The 21500-nt window shown below is 45.8% G+C and overlaps 1 protein-coding gene across 5 annotated transcripts; it reads right to left on the bottom strand.

Moving 5' to 3' along the window:
- Positions 1-272: 272 nt before the first annotated feature.
- Positions 273-21084, bottom strand: LOC102996390 (sodium/calcium exchanger 3). 5 transcript variants are annotated; one of them, XM_028485513.2, is made up of 7 exons: positions 21006-21084; positions 19632-19738; positions 11274-11291; positions 7223-7347; positions 6580-6679; positions 4638-4913; positions 273-2829 (listed from the first exon to the last, which is right to left on the bottom strand). In XM_028485513.2, the coding sequence occupies exons 2-7, from the start codon at positions 19669-19671 to the stop codon at positions 2453-2455; spliced, it is 936 nt and encodes a 311-aa protein (XP_028341314.1). In that variant the 5' UTR covers positions 19672-19738; positions 21006-21084; the 3' UTR covers positions 273-2452. The 5 variants fall into 5 exon arrangements, with proteins under 5 accessions (XP_028341314.1, XP_028341316.1, XP_028341317.1 ...); XM_028485515.2 differs by lacking the exon at positions 21006-21084 and adding an exon at positions 16927-17030 and having other exon boundaries at positions 19654-19743; XM_028485516.2 differs by lacking the exon at positions 21006-21084 and adding an exon at positions 16927-17030 and having other exon boundaries at positions 19632-19697.
- Between the last annotated feature and the right edge of the window lie 416 nt (positions 21085-21500).

The following is a 21500-nucleotide window of genomic DNA, read 5'->3' as shown; positions in this document are numbered from 1 at the left end:
AGGAAGGACGGGGGACACCTTGCGGTTTCGGGGAGGTGGAACGTGGCCTTGGTCCCTGAGGGCTTTCAGGCCCCCGTGGCCTGCCGTGCTCCTGCCTTGGGTTCCACAAGAGCCCCCCCCCACCAGACCTTCGCAGTATCGCCCCCGCCCCCTTCATTTCTTGAACTAGCTTAATGGGTTTCTGCTTCTTGTAACCAAAAGAGCCTTGGTTAAAAGAAGTTCTACCTGCCTCTCTGGACTTTTTGAGTTTCTTGAGGTCAGGAACTCCTCTATCTATCTTACTCTTCACTGTAGCACCAGAATGTAGCTCAAGGCACACAGCGTGCTCAAAATACATTTGTTGAAACAGTCATGAATAAATGAATGACTGAATGTGCCTATTGGTAATTAATAACAGGGCGCTGTTTGTCCAGCTGGAATCCTGCCCTAGCAGGCCTTTCGAATACAAAAAGCTCTTTCCCCTTTAATCATCACAGCTCCACCTCTTACGTCCTCCAGCGTCTTAAAGTCCAGACTTTGACAGGTGGCATTGTCCGGAAGCATTGTTTGCTTTAAAAATCCTGGGTCTGGCACATTGGCATCTGAGGAGATGACAGATACAAATAGGAGACACAAATAGGAGATGACACTTTCACCTCAACCACTTCAGCTCCAGAAGGAACCCAAGGTGACCCCCGCCCAGACCTTTTCCTGAGGCAACATGGGGAGAAGCAAGCTGTCTTTAGAGAGATATAAGTATAGCTTTTATTTTTTTTTTTTAAACCAACCCAACATTTCCACTGGCAACTGTCAACATAGCTTATGACATGAACACTGTTTCTTTTTCAGCTCTTTTTTCTTAAAAAATGTGTTTAAAATTAAACAGGTGTTTTTTAATTTCTTCTTTTCCCTTAAAAAAATGTATTTATGTCAATGCAGAAACCTAAAGATCTGTGGGCAGTCTTTTGGTGATTTCATGTGTGTGGTTATTTGTGTGTGTGTGTGTGTGTGTGTGTGTGTGTGTGTGTGTGCGCGCATGCACGCATGTATGTGTGTGCGTGTGTTTTAAAGCCAGGTCCTTTCAAAATTTGTTGGGAAAAGGTCTGTAGGGCACGCCACTCTCTCTAGAAACCCAGGCTCCATGGGATTATGGCAGCTTAGATTCCTCCTACTGGGGCAAGAAATAGCCCACAGCCTGGAAAAAGAGCTTCAAGAGGTTTAAAAACAAACAAGCAGGAATGTGGGAGAGATGAGGAATTCCAGTTCCTGTCTTGTGAAAATGCTTTCAAATGTGACCGGAGAGTCCAGGAGAGGTGGAAGGAGGCCTTCATTTTCTTATAAAACTCTAAGTTTTTGCATTAAATCAAGAGACACAGTCAGAGCTCTTAGTCTGGTGCATTAGGAAGTGAGGGTATGGTAAAGCTGACATTTCTCAGAAGCACTGACATTTTACATATAATCATCTTTTCCCTTGAAGATCTCACTAGGTGGACACCGCGTCTCTCCTGCCTCAGATACGAAGCCAAAGATGTTCTAGAAGGCATATAGCCCTTCTGTTTCCCTAGCTGCCCTATGTCATCATATTCCATTCCTATTTTTGTCCCCTCTCTATCTCCCGCTTGGTGGGTCTTCCTGTAGAAGGGTAAACATATAGACATTGACACAACGAGACAGAATTTGAAAGGCTCGGGCAGGGAAGAGAGAAATGACTTCTTGTTTTAAATTGGATTTCGACAGAAGCTTGATAGAAAGCTGTGCTCCAGCCACAGCCCCAGTTCTTTAGTGCCCTGCCTGGGTGTGCAAACTTACTGCCAGCCACCCAAATGCCACCAGTCCATTCAAGAATGAAGAGCGTAAAAGGAGAAGGGGGAAAGGACCTCGATGGAGCAAGAGACAGCTGTTACCCAGTGCAAGCGGGAGAGGGTGTGTCTGAAAGTTCGTGCTTCTACCCATCGGCTCAGACCTCGAGTTCCTTCACAGCACCGTTGTCACTAACCTCAGAAAGAAAAGACAAGATGAACAAACAAATGATGAGCAAAACCCGATGGGAAAATGAAAGCCACCACGGTAATGATGGCAATGAAAAGAGAACCCCAAGCCATCCACGTGGCTAGGACTCATTTTCGAGCCTCTCCAGTGGAGTGAGAGAACGGTGACGTATCAAATTGGACAGACAGGAGAAACCCTGCCCCCGCGGAAAGTAGAAGCAAAGGAAAAATCAGAAGAAGGTGGAATAGAAGGTGGCGAAGGGGTCTGACTATGTGATGGGTCAGGGACATCGCGGGAAGATGGGCTGGAGTTGGATTTGTCGCTGCTCTTGGTTTGTATTGAATTAAATACTTTGTAAAATGGGTATTTCCTCCATTCTGTTGGATTGATTAAGACTCCGCCCGTTCAGTTCACTGCCAGGGCCTAGTCGGGTGAAGTTGCTGGGGCTCGGGTCCTGGTGCTGCCTCTTCAGGGCTGCTGCGGCTCAGAACCCCTGGATGTAGCAGTAGGCTTCCAGCGTGGCAAAGAGTATGTAGAGAAGCCACAGGCTCACAAAGAGCCAAGTCGTGGCCAGCTTGCAGCCACGAGGGCCGCCCAGCTCCCCGCCCAGGTGGGGCCGCCGGCGGTACAAGAGCACGCTGACACACACAAACGCAAAGATGGTGAAGAGGGTGACGGAGAAGGCCAGCGTGCCCGCTGACACGTGGAACTCCTGTCCCTGCAGGGCCCAGTAGATGGCGGCCACGGACCAGGCCAGGCCGATGCCCAGGAAGACGTTGACGGCGTTGCTGCCCGTGACATTGCCAATGGAGGCATCTGCGTACACGTCCTGGATGGCGGCTGCTTTGCTGGCAAACGTATCTGGAAAGAGGCAGAGACAAACGAGAGCTGGTGGGAGGCTGAGGCGTGGAGGGCCTACCTTCGAGTGTGTCCAGTAAGGCAGCTGGGGCCATCAGGCTGAGCCTGGGAATGACAGGTGGGGGGGTTGGGGGCTACCCCCAGCTCTGCCATTAATAAGCTGCGTGGCCTTGGATGGGTCACCTTACTTCTCTGGGCTTCCCGTTCCTCATCTGCCTGTGTTTGAAAGATTCCCAAGGTTTTTTTTTTCTGCTCCTGGTATTTACTGAATGGGTTTATTGTTCTCTTTTGACTACGTTTTCAGTAAGGGGAGTTGTTTGCTTTCCCATAATATCTCCCCAGGGAACTTTGACGTCCAGGGAAGCTTCTTACAGTTAAGTGCCTGATTGCACCTGTCACACGGGGCATTTACTTACGTAACAGACTGTGATTGAGCCCATGGGCTTAGCATTGCGCTAGGTGCTGGATTTATGGGGACAGAGGACATGCTGGGGAACCACGATGGGGAGATACAAGGGGAGCTGTGGACTCAAGGAAGACGGGGCTCTGCCTTTGCAGTTAATTTACAGAGTACAGGGCCTTGCAGGCTATTTGACTTTAGATGTCAGCATGAATTATAAGCACTGGAAGGACTGCCAGCCACCCTTTTATTTGACAAGTTAGGAAAAATAAGGTTCAAGGAATCTACTCAAGGTAAGTTATCAGGAGATTTGACCTGAAAACCCTCATGTTAAGAGCCCTTTCCATAGCGTCACCCTAAATCTAAGGAGCTTCAGCCAAAGCCACACATCAGCTGAGTGGACCACAGGATAACCTTCAAGCCCCTAATGCTGCCAGCTGTTCTCTGGATGCACTGCAAGGACCTGGATGTGCCCCAAATGCTCCCTTGCCCGGCTTGTCCTGGCTTGCCTCCTTGTTGCCATTTTTCTCCCAGAGAAAACCTCTTGCCTTTTCTTGCCTATGACCTTGCTTTTTAAATGTTTGTTTTTTAACCTCTGATTCTCTGCAACTTCTTCCCACATCTGTTCCTTTTACCCATATCTGCTCCTTCCCCTCTGATAGCTCCAGTCCCTCGAGGCCCTGGAGCACAGAAATAAATCGCACATGGAGATTTATAAACTCCACATGGAAAGGGAAGCATGACTGTCTTGTTTCCCATTATTGTCCCAGCAACCAGCACAAGACTGTATCAGGCTCAGTAAACATTTGTCTAATGAATAAATAAAGGCATGCCTGTTCCTGTTCATCTTTAGGTGTTTATAAGAAAAAAAAAAGAATATGTAATTCATCATATGAAAGGACAAGAGCTTGTGAAGCTTCCTTCACCTATCCTGCTGGGAGACACTTCGTACTCACAGGTGTCCTAAGCAGAGGAGGCTGGTGGGCATTTCTCCAGCACATCTTCAAGCAGGCTAATCTGCAGCCAGAGGGAAATGGCCTATTCATCTGATGTGGAGATTAAGAAATTGGCCACTTACTTGAGCAGGTATCTTAACCTCTGTGGGCCCCACTTGACAGATGAGGATAATAACTCTCCTTATTGAATAAGGTTTGGGTGAGCATTACAGGGCTAAAACAGGTGAGCTGCTTAGCATACCTACTTCCTGACACATCAAAAGTGCTCAAGAAATGTTAGCTATCATTCTTAATAGTGTCAGTAACCCCTTTGACCGACTTCTGTGCAGCTTAGGGGCAGAGGCTCTGTTCAGCTCAGATCTGAGCTGGTAAGGAAGATAATGAGGCAAAGTGTGTAGGGGTCACTTGAACCAGGTAATATCCTCTTTGCAAATCCAAGCACCCCTCCCTCTCACCTGGCACAGAGGTGCCAAACGCCACAAAAACAACAGCCGTGACGGAGTCCTTGAGGCCAATGGTGCAGCCGAAGTGGGAGGCCAGGTCCCCGATGACGGCAGTGAGCATGCCGATGATGAGAATGGAGACGACAAAGCAGGCCCAGCCGTGGCAGTACTCTGTGGGGGGCACGCAGGCAAACAGCACCTTCCAGAAGACCGTTAGGAAGTGCATGACGTAGTCAAAGCAGGAGGGCAGCCTCTCCTCACCTGACTCATCCTCATCCTCGTCCCCTGCTGCAGGCAAGACAAACAGGCCCGGGAAAGGACAGCGGGGTCAGATCCCCGTTCATGAGAAGGTCAAGTCCAACCCACATCACAAGCATCATTGGCTGCACGGAGACTCCGGCTCTCTCCTGGGCAGCTGGTGCGGGCACCAGAAAACAGGCGGGAAATAGAAAACGAGTTGGGGTGCCCCAATGGTCAATTAGAATGCAGGGCACCCAGGGACAGTGGGTGAGAGAGGACAGGGGAGTAGGAAAGGGAAGAGAAAGAGATGAAGAGAAAGGATGTGAGAACCTGAGAGGGACAGGGCAGTGGGGGAGAGAGGGAGGAGGACGGAGCAGGCGCGGGGCTGCCTAGGTGAAGGAAAGCGAAATCAGCTGTGTTTCCACTCTTCACTGGACACCCGTGGGGCTCCTCTCTAATCTTCCTGACATGACTGCTGCAATAACCTCGTGGTTCTGGTCATTATCCATCCCCAGCAGGACAGCTTTCATTCCAGATCATGTGGGCATCCCGGGGAGACAGTGCCATCCTCCAAATATCCCGTGGGATGGAGCAGGGATGGGCCCGGTTTGTCCTTGCCAGGAAATGTGGGCAGAGTTGCCCATTCAGCAGTCCGGGAGGAGAGGTTGTGCTGGCGCCCTGTCAAAGGCAACCTCTGTCATGTTTTGACATAACCGGTGGAAGCAGGAGTCAGGACACTTGGGTTCCAATTGCAGCTTCGCTATGAAGAGAATCTGGAACCTGGGGTAAATCATCTTTGGTTTCTGAATCTCGGCTCCCTCATTTGAAAAAGGAGGGAGTTAGATTATGTGGCTGATATTCCGCTTATTGTCTCTATAGGGGCAAAGAAAGGTCATCAGAGGGGGGACTGGGAGTATCTGAAGCAGGTGATAGGAAAAGAGGGGCAGCGAACGCAGCGGCAGTGGCCCTCTCTTCCTGGCTGTACTTTGGCTCTGGTGCTGGGACCTCAGGGATGTGACCCCGTGGGTTGCTATGACAACAAAGCTTCATGAGAAGAGACAAGGCCAGGAGTGCGGGGCAGTACAGGAGGCCTCCGTGGTGCTGAGAGGCAATACTGTGAGTGGTGGCAAGACCCGTCCCATCCCCATGCCAACCCGCATGCAGGCCTCTGGGATGCCAGCTGTGCTGTGGGTCCCCACTGAGGAAACCTGTCACTAAATGCCGAGGAGAGGTCTGAAATCATCCAGGGCAGGGGTCTGTCAGTCAATGCAAAGTTTTTACAAACCCCAGACCCCCACATCTCTAAATCAGAATAGTCCCGCATTTTACAGAAAAGGAAGACCAAATTAATAAGAGGACGGAATGACGAAAAACAGAATTTCTTAAGTTCCTGTTCAGTACCAGACTCTGTAGCTTTCTACTCTCTTTGCTGAGAAAGGTAGCAATAGTTCCCTTTTTGGGTGAGGAAATCGAAGCACAGAGAGGATAGCTTGTCCCAGTTCACACAGTAGAACCAGGGTTTGAAACCAGAGATAGCCATGCTCTTCTAGTTACCCCATCGTTCTCTCCCAAAGTGACTCAGTGAAAAGGCAAACATCTAGGGTTAGAGCTGGGAAGACTGGCCACAGGGCCCTCCCAGAGACTGGTGAGTTGTTGACATGGCTGTGTTCTTGCCTCCCTGGAGCTGCCTGTGCCCATCTCGAGACCCCCTTACCTGCACTGACAGTGATGGCCTCCATGAACTGGTCCCTCCAGGAATGGGTCCCCACAACCAAGGCCAGGTTTGTCTTCCTGATCAGCTTGTCCACGGTAGTCTGCCAGGAAGATTAAAACTTGGAACCATGAGGTTAGAATGCTCAGAACCATTGTAGAGTCTGGCACTTCATGGGAATGAAAGATACCCTGTACTCCAGGGGGCTCCACGTGAGTTCTGAAAGTTATGCATGGAATGGCCTTAGGGGGTATCTCCTGGCATAGTCCTTCTATTGTCCTTTTCTTCAGTTGTGACTGCTGACATTGGATATTTAGAGCAATACAACAGAGAATAACACTAATGATGTCAGTAAACCTAGCCTGGAGTAGTGAATTTTAGTATATTTGTTTAAAAAATACAATACATTTAGGAGCTTTATAGCTCATTTATTCCATAGGCTATGTTATGTTTCCTCACAATATTCCTAAGATACAAATGGCCAGCACTGTTTGTTCTGCTTTACAAATGGGAAAACTGAGACTGGGGTAAGTGAGTCGTTCAGTTTCAACTTCACGTATTCAGTGGTGACATTGGAGCAAGACTCCAGATCTTCTACCTCCCACCTCATTACTATTATTCAATTACATCTCACTTGTGTCCTGACCTTGAACTCATAGGACTCTTCAATGATGACCTCTAGTTTGGGGTGTTCACCCAATATTGGCTTTCCCATTTCTGCTATCCTCTTGGCTTCCTCTTCCTCCACAGTCAGCTTCCTGTCTGTCACCTCTGCAACAAAGCAAAATCAGACTAGCTTTAGCCCATTTGCCATTCCCTGGAAGTCTAAAGCTCAGGGTATCAGGCACGGGCAGTGGGCATACCGCAAATAGCTCTTGAGGATGAGGATTTTGTGTACTTTTTAGTGCCTTTTTCTATAAGGTGCTAAACACTTTACGATCATCAGACCATGAGAGTGTTCCTTGCAGGCCTGGGCTAAACATTCCTCTTTGGATTCTATACCTGGGTGAGCAATCTGACCCAAGGATCTTCTGAGAAATAGCACCAAGTGAAGTCCCAAGACATTTGGTGAGATATTGAAGAGCTGGGAACAAAAGCCAAATCTCTTGACCTTTAACAATTTTGAACTGTTGGGCATGACTGGTCAACTACTTCATGTAAGAGTTCTTCGGGGTCAGAAGCACATTTTCACCCAAAGGGAATGTCCACTGGTTCCCATTAATATCTGTCTCCAACACTCTTGGGAGTGTTCTCCTCTATAAAGGAGGAAGAAGGGATGTTTCCAGGAATATCTACATTTCATACTAGTGACTGTTATCCTCACCATGAGAAACTTGGAAGATTTCCCCCCAAACTTCATGATTTCCAAATGAAAGATCCCCAGGATTTCTAAGGAACCAGGCACATTTCTTCTGAAACACAAATACTTGTTCAAAAACAAAACAAAAGAAAGCTCTTCCTCTATTTCCTTTTGAGGCATTCCCTGTCACCCCTCAGCATCTTAACTCATTTACCGGTGGTGGTCCCTTCTCATGCTGAACAGTTAGAAATTTTTTGCACTTCAGCTGGTGAGTCCATTTTAAGACCACTTCACCATGAAGACGTGTCTTCTAGATTAAAGTGGAATCAAGATTGAGTCTTTTTATTCCCCTTTGATTAGAAAATTGCTCTTGGCATCCTGTTTCTTTCAGAGCTCCTTTAAACATCTTTTCAGCCGAGTCCACATTCTTACATGCAATTAATTCTTTTATTTGGCTCTTTAATTGCTTTCTTTCCACACAGTGAATCTCCTGGGGGAATTCTCTAGTCCTTGAATAATCTCAAGGACAAAATGGGTCAGAGGCCAAGAAGGTCTTCTCTTCTTTTTATCTTGGGAATTTGTGAAGCATGGGGAGGGGTGAGACTTGAGCTCTCAAGGTTGCAAGGAAAAGAATTCACTGGAAAGATTATAAGCCAAGCAGAGAGTCTGTTTTATATAAGAATTTCTGAATTGTCTTGAATGAAACTGGTAAGAGAGTATGCGGAGGATTCCTGAGCTGGCTGTTTTACTCAGTGCTTCTGGCACCAAACACAGAAGGCAATCCCAAAACGTTGGGGAGCTGTCCGTGGTGCTGCCCTCCCTTTAGTGCTGGTGACCACTTTAGGAAACAATTATTTCTCAACGATCAATGTCCTCCTGTACATTTCTCTGCAGACACCCCCTAGCAGCCTGACTTCATTTAGTCCATATGAGCCTCTTATTAGTTAATTCTGAATATAAGTCTGGCTATGAAGTCAGTGATCCTAGAAGCCAGACTGCAAGCCACTCTGAATAAAAGTCTTTGGAAAAAGATGTATACGTAGATTCTTTAAAAGCATGGGTACTCTTTCCCTCTACTTGTAGCTTTTGGCACCAAGTCACAATGCCTATCCGAGTAGTGACAGTATTATTCCACTCCTCCCTCCCCAATTCCCCCTTGTCATATTTTACATGTGCCATAAGAACTTTATACCAATGTAATGAGCTCTCCAGTGACTTATAAATGTACCTGTCTAACCCCTTGTCTAGCTATCAATCTAGCACTATATCCATCTGGCAGGATATTGATCTAGCTACTGACCTGTCCACCCCTGTGGTGACAGTCAGTTTTTCCTTCTAGCTCTCTGCAGAAATCTCTTTGACAAATAACCAATCCTCTATCTTTGGATCTCCCACAGCCCCACAGTACCCCACAGAGGTTCTCTCTCTCTCTCTCTCCCTCTCTCTCTATATATATATATATCTGTTAATTGATTGATTCACATGCCTTTAAATCAACTCTGATTTAGTATCTGGATTTGGTATCAATTCCTGCCTTTTTCTACTTCTGTAATTATCATTCCTTTACATTCAAATAGTTAATTTCTTGAGAGAGTCATAAGTCTCAAACCTAAAAGACCATAATTATTCTGATCACTTGTTTATGTAACTCCTCCGAATTTCAAGTGTAGAGAATAAATGACAGGTGATCTTGATATTCAGACTGACTAAACAAACTCTCAGGTCTAGGAGAAGGAGGAGGAAGGGGAAAAAGAGAGAATGAGTCTATTAATAGGATGGAAGGCTAAACAGATATTGGAAGAGAAAAAGAGCTTGTCACGTAAGACTGGAATAGATTGCCATGAATGTCCTACAGATATCCTCAGAAAGAAATGGGGCGATGCAGCCAGTGCTCTAACTCCCAGGTCCCTGAGCTTGGTGATGTAGTTCAGATTGAACATATTTTCTCTCCATCTTTCATCACCAGGCATTGTGAATCATGTTTGCTTGGCCACCTGGGAAAATCCAAACAAGGAGTTGAGATTTCCAGTGAATTTAAAGTCTAACCAAGGGCTCCTAAATTGCAGGTTTACAGATTGAAAGATCTAGGAAATGACACCTTCTTTTCCTGTTTTAGCTTCTACTGGTATCTGTGCCAATGTGTTAAAAGTATAATGAAGCTTAAATTAAATCACAACCTTTGGTGTGTGCATATGTGCGTGGCTGGTGGGGTGGGTAGAGGCAAGCGTTGGAACAAAAAAGTCCAAATGCCTCCTCAGGCGAGAAGATGAGTACAGTGGAGAACACCCAATGCTCTGACATTGAAGCCCTGGGAGAAGAGTGGAATATATGGGGTCGGAGATAGTCATTATCCTATTGATATAAGAGGAAGCAAGAGGCCAGGGAAGCTGGAGTAATTTTTTTCCATAAAGGGAAAAGGTAAGGGTTTACCTACATATATTTTTTATTTTGGTTTGAGACTCCAAGGAGGTAAATGTCCTTACTATGTACACTGCCCCTTCCTCAAACTCAGCGTACAGCCTATGGTGACTGAGTACCAATGAATTCTGTAAGATGGTTTGCCTCTCAAATGACCTTAAAATTTTTATACATTCAAAGAACTGATGAAGTATAAAAAGTTATTTTAACATATGTTGAGACATCTTGTATAGCTCACTCTGCCTGCAGCAAGAGTTACAGTATTGCCGATATGCTGGAAATGCTTTCCTAACTGCTCACAAAGTTGGACATTATCTATGATTTGATTCCACTGATGCAAGCATACTCTCAAAGGAGATGTGTTTCCTACAACAGGCTCTAGACTCTGTGTGAGAATATCTCCAACATAAATTCCCCCGAATTTCTATATACAACCAGATCATCGCCCCCCCCGCCCAGCCATAATATTCTAATTCTTCTTGTTGTTCATGGCACATGTGACTTCAAGGATCAATGACAAATGAACCAAAGTTCTAGAAATTTAAGTCTCTGCTGTGAGGAAATGGAAGATCTTCAGGATCAATAAAATACCAGATTCCTTAAAAATTGTTTTTCATGTTCTCACAGCAGCTCCTGATTATTTCTCCCTGGACCCCTCAAGATCAAAGTATTTTCTTTCTCATCCCATCATGATCCTATTAGGAGAGTCAGCTCTGACTCTCATCCTCTCTTGCCCCACAACATGAGGTGACAGAGGAATTAAGACTCAGGAGAAGTCTATGACCCACCATTTCTTTGGTAAGTTTCAATTCTCTTCCTGGTCTCAGAGAGGACCAGCTATGCCTTTACCCACATCCACGGAGAACTTGTTAGGTTAAGTTGGGCCCACAGTTCCTAGTAAATAAATCAAAGGACATTGGTCTTAAGCTAAATAATGGCACTGGCAAGAAGCAGAAAAAGGGGGGAAGACTCCCCTTACCTGGAGACAACAGGAGCGCTGTTTGCAAATGGGTACCAGACAGGGGAAGAAAGAAAAGGAAAGAGCATTAAGGTCCCATCTTAAAAGTGTCCCCAGGCTTTGCGGTTGCAGTAGCACAAGGAAAGCCGTGAGCTTAGTAGATGAGAACTCTGCAGCCACATGCAAAAGGCAGCAATTGGAGCATGCACAGCAGCAGCAATCGCAGCAAGGGGTGTGAAGTACTGGAGAGACCGCTGGGCACCAGGGGCCTGCAGCTGCAAATTTTCCCCACACCTTCCCTGCAACTCTGAGGGCCAGGGATAGAGGAATGAGGATGGGGGAAGCAAGCGGGTGGAGAAGAGACAGAGTTGGTCATTGGTGGTCTTCTAAGGGATCAGGTTATCACATCCATTCTGTAAAGGAGGGAGAATCCAGTTATCTTGAAAACTGTATAGGTTGCAACCCTGACCCAGCTTTGAGTACCCCTAAAAGAATGACCTTGTGGAAAGGTAAATCCTGCAAAACGTTTTCCTTGAATAGTGTGTCATTTTAGAGAGATAGCCTGGAGGTTGGAGGCCATGGACTCCTCCCATTTTGTATCACCTGTGCCCACAAAGTCACTGCAGAGTCAATTGCAAAGTCATTGTAATTAGTAGATGCTCATTAGAGATTTACTGTTGGTCACCTATTTTGGCAACTGTATTTTTCATAGATCCTGTGGAGCTGCATCTCAGGTTGGTGTTTTGTTTCAGAAAGGACAGGCTAAGTCAGAGTCCAGATATTCTGGACCAGGGAGACTGTCATACTGAAAGCTATTGGTAAATGGAGATGACAAATACAAGGTCCCTGCATGGCCTGGGAACCATGGTTTGGTTAAGGATGTACCCAGCACAGTCATCCCTAGCCCCTGAGTTTTCACTTATGCTAAACTCTCTTAGATTTCAAGATCCAAAAATTAAAAAATTCTTGTAACATACCACATTTTCACCTTGATGGTGTCTTAGTGTGGCACCTCACTCCCTGGCTCTTGTCAAATAAAAGCCTGGGAACATCCTGTTACATATTCCTGGTGCAGCTGGCGACTGAGGGAGATTGTTGAGGAAGGAGTGGGGTAGGGGGTGGGGGAAAGTGTCTGTAGATTGTTTTTTCTAAAAGTCTCTAAGAATGCCACTCAGGTCTGTAATCCCATATTCACAGCCACTGAAAACACATATGGATCGAGAATCTTTATGGTACATAAGCAGGGAGAACAGCAGTTGACTTTTTCTGGTTTCTCCCATATGGAATTCCAAGGGGTAATGGATCAATGGATCTCCTTACTACACTGAGATGATAGATAGATAGATAGATAGATGATAGATAGATAGATAGATGATAGATAGATAGATGATAGATAGATAGATAGATAGATAGATGATAGATAGATAGATGATAGATGATAGATAGATAGATGATAGATAGATGATAGATGATAGATAGATGATAGATAGACAGATGATAGATAGATGATAGATAGATAATAGATGATAGATAGATGATAGATAGATGATAGATGATAGATAGATGATAGATAGATAGATAGATAGATAGATGATAGATAGATAATAGATGATAGATAGATGATAGATAGATAATAGATAGATAAGATGATGGATGATAGATGGATGATAGATAGATAGATGATAGATAGATGATAGATAGATAGATGATAGATGATAGATAGATAGATGATAGATAGATGATAGATGATAGATAGATGATAGATAGACAGATGATAGATAGATGATAGATAGATAGATGATAGATGATAGATAGATGATAGATGATAGATAGATGATACATAGATGATACATAGATGATAGATGATAGATAGATAGATGATAGATGATAGATAGATGATAGATAGATGATAGATAGATGATACATAGATGATACATAGATGATACATAGATGATAGATGATAGATAGATGATAGATGATAGATAGATGATAGATAGATGATAGATAGATAGATGATAGATAGATAGATGATAGATGATAGATAGATGATAGATGATAGATAGATGATAGATAGACAGATGATAGATAGATGATAGATAGATAGATGATAGATGATAGATAGATGATAGATAGATAGATAGATGATAGATAGATAGCAAGAGAGCTTGTTCATTCTGCTCCTTCTATGGATCTGGACAGAAGAACCCATCCTGCCCCCCAGGTTCCAGTGGAAACTAGAGATCCAAACACATTAGTGTATCCAGGGAGGCCAGACAAGGGGCAGCGTTTCCAGAAAGATCGCTGCTGCCCTGGTTTTCACTCAGACATCCCTCCCAACACCAGGATCATCTTTAGCACTATGAGAGGGCTTTAAGTCAGCTGACCTGCACCATTTGCTGGTCATGTCTACACGAATCTGAGACCTTCCACTTAGCAGTTACGGATGGGTCAGTGAGATCCAGGTAGACCAGCTCTGAGTGACATGATATCTCCAGGATGTTTTTCCTGCTGTTGCTGATGAGAGAAGCTGGAGCTGCACTTTCCCCTGCATTGATCCCCAGGGTCAGATGAGAGTCATTTATCCCTGCTCAGACATCCCAAGGACAAGCAGGAAACAGCATAGCTCTGAGTATTTGGAAGCATTTGGGCAGCTCGTTAGGGTGAGCCCATGGATGTGGCAAGAGGGGGAGCAAACAGGCCTCATTCCTGGCGGAGAGAGCTTTCCTTTCCCACCTGAGGCTTCCAATGTCCAGACCCAGGCCTGACAGCCTTGACCATGCTGTTCAGAGTTGCTCTCAGCTGTCCACTGCTAGACCCCAGGGCCTACTCTACACTAAGGCAACTGTGTTTCCTATTCATCCTCCCTTATTCCCTCCCCCAACTTGTCCAGAGCATTTAATCTCACCTCTGAAGTCTGTTTTTTTTGCCAAGAATAGAGTCTCCTATGTCAAATATAGTCCTTTACTTTTTTTGTAATGCAATTGTCATTTTTACACACTATTTTACACTATTGTCATTTGCACACACTATACTATGCTGTTCTGAATGCCTAAGACTCTCCCATGCAGCAGTGATAATGAAAAGCAATTTCTGCTGTGTTGTTTCTCACTCTGAGAACAGCAGGACATTCTGGAAATCAGGATGGGGTTTCATTTGACTCTGAATCTAGACAATCAAGTTTTATGACCTTTCAACTTGTGCTCTAATGCCAAAATATGAGAAGATCTGAAGAAACTGAAAATGAACCCTATAGACAATAGAAACTGACAGAAGACTGACACCTTTCCTATTGGCACCTTCCATCTTGGCATCTTGGTCACTGGAAAGATCTGGAGGCATATCATACCGATAGCTCAATAAAATCCTTATCTTCTCACCTACTACCTCCCCCAGGACTGGGCTCCACCAGGACTCTGCTGACATCTCCTTGGACAGAAAATCCAATGCAGTAAAAAGGGGTCCTCAAATGAGGAGTAGCCATAGGCATTCATGTTTGGCCAAGTCTCTTGAAGACTGCAAGGTTTATCTTAGGTCACTCTCTGTCCAGCTGTTGAATGGGGTTTATTGGGAAGGCAGAAAAGAAGAGTCTCTTTACTTGTAGAATAAAGTCATGGATGGACTTCCAACCCATTCTTCTTGTCTGGAGAAGACTGCCTTCTTTTCAGCTACCCTGTGCGATCCTTTGTCCTGCTTTCATTTGCACATAAGTAGCTGGGACTGTGGAAATTGATGACGCTAGTTTACAATGGCCTTAGGTGTCTGCTACGTCCATCCAATCATGAAGATGTGCATTAAATGCACAAGGGAGATGAGAATGAAGTAGGGCAGGTGTTGAGAAAATTTCTGAAAATATTCTGGGTGGCGGGAACACAATCTGGGAAGCAAGGGAACTGGAGATTTTCTCTTTTCTTCCAGCACTCTTTGGCAATCAGACTCATGGCAACATCTTATGAGGTGGCCAACAAGAGGATGAATAATGGAAGGCAGAGAGGGCGTCTGCCTCTCCAACACCAGGTGTAAAACCAGTGTGGGCACAGAACCGGTCAGGTCTGCAGAGAGAGTCCCCAGAAGACAAGGAGAACTGAACAATCATTCGTGTCGGAGAAGAAGACCTGTGCATGAGCCTTTGGGAGCATAGTGGCCGAATCTCTTAGATTTGTCCTTGAGCGAAAGGCTTCATGCTGCTCTTTGTCACGTGACTATGAAGTAGCTGCAGAATCATCACCTTTTTTGACAAACAAGTAAGTCTCACCGTTCTATCCTTCATGAGGCTCCAGCAGCACACCTCTCCTGAAGGGGAATGTGAATGACCTCCTCTTGGCATTTCCCAAGAGGACTCTTACCCACATATATTCCTCCAACACTTTCAAAGTCGTAGCTTCTAATCATTTTCTTCAAGGGAAGAAATCTTTCCTTACTACTACCTTGGTTGCAATATAATCAGTCCCTTAGGCAGGTATCCCAAGATGCAGGGCCTGAGGAAAGGAGGAGAGGAGGCCACATCTCTGGTGTGGGATGAGGGTTATCTCGAGACCTGGGTGATATGCTCATTTGCAGATGTCAAGCCAAGGCAGACTTCTGTGAACCGTCCAACACCTGTTTCTCAGAGATCAACACCAAGCAAGCCCTTCTATTGGAGTCTCTTCCTTTGGAAAACCTGTAAGACCATACTCTGGGCCTGCCCCATGTCAATCCTTTTCCAGGACCCTCTGGCTAAGGAGATTTCCATACCTGGAGTTAACCACTTTCCTTTTGCAGACTCAATTTTCTGCTTTCAGGACTGCATTATCCTAAAGTAGTCTGAATAAAGTACCCAACCTTGGGCTAGAACAGAGGTAGAGTGGGATGGGGTGGGATGTCAAGGGAAGGATGAACAGCTCTGGATTCCAGATTGCAGGACTAGCTCAGAAGGCAGCTTTCTCTCAGAGAGCTCTCAGAAGCGTGGCCTCTGACAGTTGGTATACCTTTTCATGTTTTGCTCTACCCAACTGTGAAATAGCCAGATAAAACACTTACCTCCATGAAGGACAACGGGGCCCATGGGCCCCTCTGCAAGTGAATAACCTGCCAAGCACTCAACGGAGGTTGGGAGATGCAGCAGAAGACTCAAAGCTTCATGGCAACACGGGCTCCAGCCCCCATCCCAGACCCTCCCCCATTCCATCCAGGCTAGAGAGTGAGGGGTGGAAGGGGAACAAGGCAGGGAAGGGGCGGAGGCATGCATCGCATTACATTCCTTTCTTTATCTTCTCCTCCCCACCCACCAAGGAGTTTGCACATTTACAGGTGACTCTGTGTGTATGGTGGGGGGCTGTGAGGATGGGCAGTGCAGGGGACATTGGTAATCGGATCATTGGAGCACAGGGCAGAAGTAACTCATCAGGGTCATGAGGGGTTGAGGCTGCAGTGTGTCCAAAAGGTGAAAAAGGAGGACGTGGAAATAAGCTATGGCTAAGAAGGCAGAGATGATACCGAAACAGGGTAAGAACGAGAATACAGGAGGGAAAAGAATTTAAAAAGTCCATTGGTCAAAAGGAGGAAGGAGGAAAAGGAAAGAAAAGGGGGGAGAAAAAAACATAGTTTCTCTTTGTTGTTGTTGCTTTTCAACTTGTTTAAAGTTTTTCTTTCTTTTTGTTGTTTTATTTTGTTTTGTTTGTTTTTAAGAATCTCACACCTGATAGTCCACGTTCCATCCATTTCGGTTCACCAAGGACAATGAAGAAATTCTCTTGCCTTTCGTATTCCTCCTCATCTACTATTTTAACCCTTACGGTTTTCCTGTAGGGACAACAAGAGAGAGAGTGGCGACTGGGTCGGTAGATTGGTTGGTCACCCGGAGCCCAGCCTTTAAAATCATTCCCCATCACTCCTGGCACATGCAGCCCAGTGCTGCCATGGTGGCTTTTGACAGGACTTGGTGGATTGTATTGCTCTTGTGTCAAAAATGGTCTTAGCTTTTCTTATCTCCAGCTTTTCTTATCTCCTTGGTCATAGTTGTCCTTACAGGTGAGAGGGAAAGGGAGACAGGAGGCAAGGAAAAGTTGGCAAAGGAAGGGATCCAGGAGGACAGGAGGGAAATGGGAAGGAAAAAGGGGGCTGATGGTGGGGAGGAGTCATTTTCCATCCTGCTGATGGTTAGTAGGAAGTGAGTTGGGCAGCACATTCCATTGGGTGTCACATGGTAACTGGCATTTCTTTGGGCAGTAGGTGAACTGCTGGCCCATGGGGGTGACCCAGGGCTGTTCTACAACAGGAAATATGTCAACAGTATCTATCTAGGGGCTTGTTTCCCTTCCTTGTGTCTATTCCCACTTCTTATGTGGGCCTCAGAAAGAAAATCTTAAAAGGAAAGTATTTATGAGGCAGGGAAACCAGAGAGAGAGAGAGAGAGAGAGAGAGAAGGGAAGGAAAGAAGGCAGAATTCTATTATCTTTCTCATTCTTTATCTCACAGGGCTTCGGTGGTGGGAAGTAAAATAAATATGTATTAACCACTAAAGGATGTAGTATTCCTTTAATATCTACAGCTTATGCACTCCTGAAAAATGTGGTAAAAATGATGTAAATCATCAATTCTAAATCATCTTTGGACTTCTATCATATAGCAGTGATGTGTACCAAAGCTGGCTTAAATGCTGATTACCAAGGGTCTGGTGGACATGATAATGGAGGTTTCTGTTCATTTCTGGGTATCTCAACAAAGCACAGTGTCTTTTAATAAAACCAAATCATACAGGGAAGCAAAGTTTTCTTGAAAATCACTTTCTTCCAGAGACTGGCCTGAGGCTGGCTCAGGTCCATTGACTTTGGTGAAGTTGCCATGTGGGCCTGGGTCTCCCTGTGTGGCTTCTCCTGTTCCTTCATGAAACCACTGTGGTGTCAACGGATCCTAATAGTGAGCCCTAATTGTTATTTTCTGCTTTTTTTTTTGGTTTTGTTTGTTTTATTTTTGTGGGGTTTTTTCTTTTCTTTTCCTCTTTCTCTCTTTTTTTTTTTTCTTCTTTTTTGGCCTGGGACCTAAATGCTCTCTAAAGGGCAAAAAGGTGCTAACAAACTATAGCCTAAAAGGTCTCATCAGAGCCTCTGATGTTCCTATTCCATCCTGAAGACAGGCTCAGCTTTGTTATCTACAAAGTGGTAGGCTGATCTAAGGTGCTTTGTTTGGGCACAGCACTTGCTGTGCATTTGTGGTGTATGTGTGTGTGTGTGTGTGAGTGTGTGTGTGTGTGTGTGTGTGTGTGTGTGACCTTATGGGCACTTTTTGGACACCTTTCCACACCTTGCTCATTGGACAAAAGACAAAGCTCACTGATTGTCGAGAAGCATTTTCTGGGAATTTCTCTTGCCCTAGATATGGTACTCTAGGGCTGTCTAAGGGATGTGAGCCTGGCTGTCTTTCCACTGCAGGGACTCTGCTGTGGGATGGGAGGGGGTGCTTGCTCTGTGGCCGTGGGCATGGTCTGGAGGAGCACGATTGACATCTCCTTCTTCCACAGTATGATCCAACCAGAAGAGGATTTTCTGACTGTCTATTAGAGGCTGGGGTGTATGGGGCCATTCAAATCAAAGGCAAAAGCTGCGTCCACTCTGAGAAGTCCTGTGACTTCTTGGGGAAGCCTCGCCTCAGGTAAGAATCCTCTCTCCCACTCTTCTAACTGCCTTCACACCTAGATGCCCTGCATAGGGAAGACAGAAGACAGCAGGTAGGTCTTTGACCTAGACCTAGAACTCAAACCTGTACTTTCAGCTCAATCAAGGTCAGGGAGAGAAAAACACACTTGCTAGCAGGGATATGGCAGAAAAGATGGCTCCTAAAGCCTGTCTTGGGGATGAACCACAAACAGAACCCAAATACAAATACATTGATTGTCAACATCCAGAGACTATCAGCTTAGCCCTGAGAAGAGCTGCCCCACGGATCTCTATGCTGAAAGCTGGGCCAGTTTCCCAGGGCTGCCCTTCTGCCTGGGATTACACTATCTTTTTCTTCCTTGTATCCTAAACCACTCAGGAGAAGCAGAGAGCCTCATATATGATACTCTCAGGGCTGCGGCTGGTGTTTTTTTTCTCTCTCTCTTTCTCCCTCTTGCGGTTTTTTTCCCCATATCCATTTCCCCATCCCACAAATATTGCCATGGGCTCTTGAGCCTCCCTCTTACAATACCATGTGACAGGCTGGCAGGTGTTAGGACAGAGCTGGGTGCAGAGAGAATAGAGGGAGAGGGAGAGGGGAAAAGAGAGAAACAGAAAAGAAACAAGGGACAGTGAACCAGAGAGGCAGAAGAAAGGGGAAGAGAAGGAGACAAATGGATTGGAGAAAGGAGGAAACAGAAGAGGAGAGGAGAGTGTTAACGTTAGTGTGCAGGACAGGGTACTACACCTTTCTGAAAACTCATATCCACCTTGCGGGGGCCCATCATCTCAATGAAGCAATTCTTGTTTTTCTCATACGCCTCATGATCAATTACCTTGATGTGAATTATTTTGCTGTGGATGGAAAAATAAGTATCATAAACAAGGAGCAGAGTGGGGGGCCAGCCAGCCAGGATAAGAAACGGAAAGAGAAAGAAACAGCGAAAAGATCCAGAAAAGTCAAAGTTTGCCCCAACACGGTAGGGACAACGGAGGAGAGTGGCTACCCCAGGCCCCCTTCCAGCCCCACTGGGCTCCTCCTGGGCTTCGTGTGGCTTCATGGCCTGATCAGACTGGAAGACTAGAGGAGCTCAGGCTTTGAAGTCAAAGGATCTAGGTTCTAATCCTGGATATGCTAGGTGACCTTGGACGAATTATTTTTCACTGATACACAAACGGTTTGAATAATGCGTAAATTACACCACCTCAGGGCAGTCGTGAGAGCTATGGAATAATATACATATAAAGGCTCAGGCATTCAGGTTCTCCTAAAGTATTTGCTTCCTTACTCTCTCTTGCTTCTGGGGCAAGGGGGAATTTAAAACAATTTTTTTTTTTCTTTTGAAATTAGCTGATATCGACTTGAAAGTTTTATTTTATAGAAAGGGCAGCGTGTGGGGGGGCTGCACTTGGAGCCTCTCCCTTTCTCTGTGGTCGTGGCTATCACAGGGAAGCCAGGAGGGCCATTTGGCTCAAGTCACACCTTCTGGTAATTCACAGCAGGCATCGAACACTACCGACCTGATCTCCAAATGAGCTTCTGCATTCAGAGGAATGCACTGGCTGGATCACAGGGACTCTAGGGCTCTCCGAATTATGATTAGTTCATAAATCCTACAATGATCTTGTGACTAGCACAATTATGTTGTTTTTTTATGTTAAAAGGAGTTGTTTTGTTAATTTAAACATTGAAAATTATAAACCAAGCCAGGAACCCTGTTTTGCATTTCTTTACTTTAGAAAAATGTATTACTAGGAGCTTTAAAAACAGAGGTGGACCTGAGCTTCTCCCCCCCTTTGCTTGATGAGGGGGACATTTCCGGATCAGACCCCGGACAAGATGTTTAAGGCCTCTCCCAGAGGGTGTGAGACATTGCCGGACGGGGGTGGGCATGGAGCTGAGTCTCCCCTCCGAGGTGGGAAAGAAGGGGCCACACAGAAGCCCTGCTCAGCTGCTCACGGTCATGTACCCTCTCGCATACGGGTGCCCCGAGAGAGGCCTGCCCTTTGTTGAGGAGACTGAGGCCTTCCGCTCCAGCCTTTATTCTCTTGTATAAAGTAGGAATATTGCTACATTCTGACTTGGAACAAACTCTCAGCTCTCCCGTGTTTCCCAAGTCACCGTTAGAGCTTTGCGTGTCTACAGAGCTTCTGTCAGCCACACTGTCGATCCTGTAGAACCAGATGTGGGTCCGTCGCTCCTGAAGTGAATGTAACAGCAGTTACTAACCCACCCAGCTCCCGCCACCCCAGTGCTTCAAAAACAGACTCCAAACCCTCCTCACTTGCTACACCCACCCCCAGTCACAGGAAAACCTGGCTGGCCGCCAGAGATCGTGTGAATGTCCCGCCTCTGAAAGGCCACAATACTTTGGCCTTCCCTCCTCCAGGGCCGTGGCACTGGGATGGGAGACTGCAACCTGGGGTCAAACCCAGCCCCCTCCTCTCATGAGCTGGGCCTCGGGCAGCTTGCTAAAGCTCGCCAAGTCTCATTTGTAAAGTGGAATACTAATACCTCTTCATAGCGTTCTTAATTGAGAAAATGCACGCAAAGCACTTGGCAAGGTGTATGTTCCCTCGTAAATATGTAATAAATAGCAACTATCATCACTAAGAG

This window comes from Physeter macrocephalus, unplaced genomic scaffold (genome assembly GCF_002837175.3).
Source record: "Physeter macrocephalus isolate SW-GA unplaced genomic scaffold, ASM283717v5 random_426, whole genome shotgun sequence".
Lineage (NCBI taxonomy): Eukaryota > Metazoa > Chordata > Mammalia > Artiodactyla > Physeteridae > Physeter > Physeter macrocephalus.
The sequence above is the reverse complement of the archived record's forward strand: the minus strand, read 5'-3'. Positions and strand labels throughout refer to the sequence as shown.

Bases quoted from the DNA above. Each gene is read 5' to 3' on its own strand.
- LOC102996390 (XM_028485513.2), bottom strand. From the start codon at position 19,671: ATGATGGGCCCCCGCAAGGTGGATATGAGTTTTCAGAAAG. The intron at 6,680-7,222 runs GTCAGGACACAA...TCTTCCTGGCAG, and splicing joins AAGAGTCCTATGAGTTCAAG to ACTACCGTGGACAAGCTGAT. The intron at 2,830-4,637 runs GTGAGAGGGAGG...GCCTCTTTCCAG, and splicing joins GTTTGGCACCTCTGTGCCAG to ATACGTTTGCCAGCAAAGCA.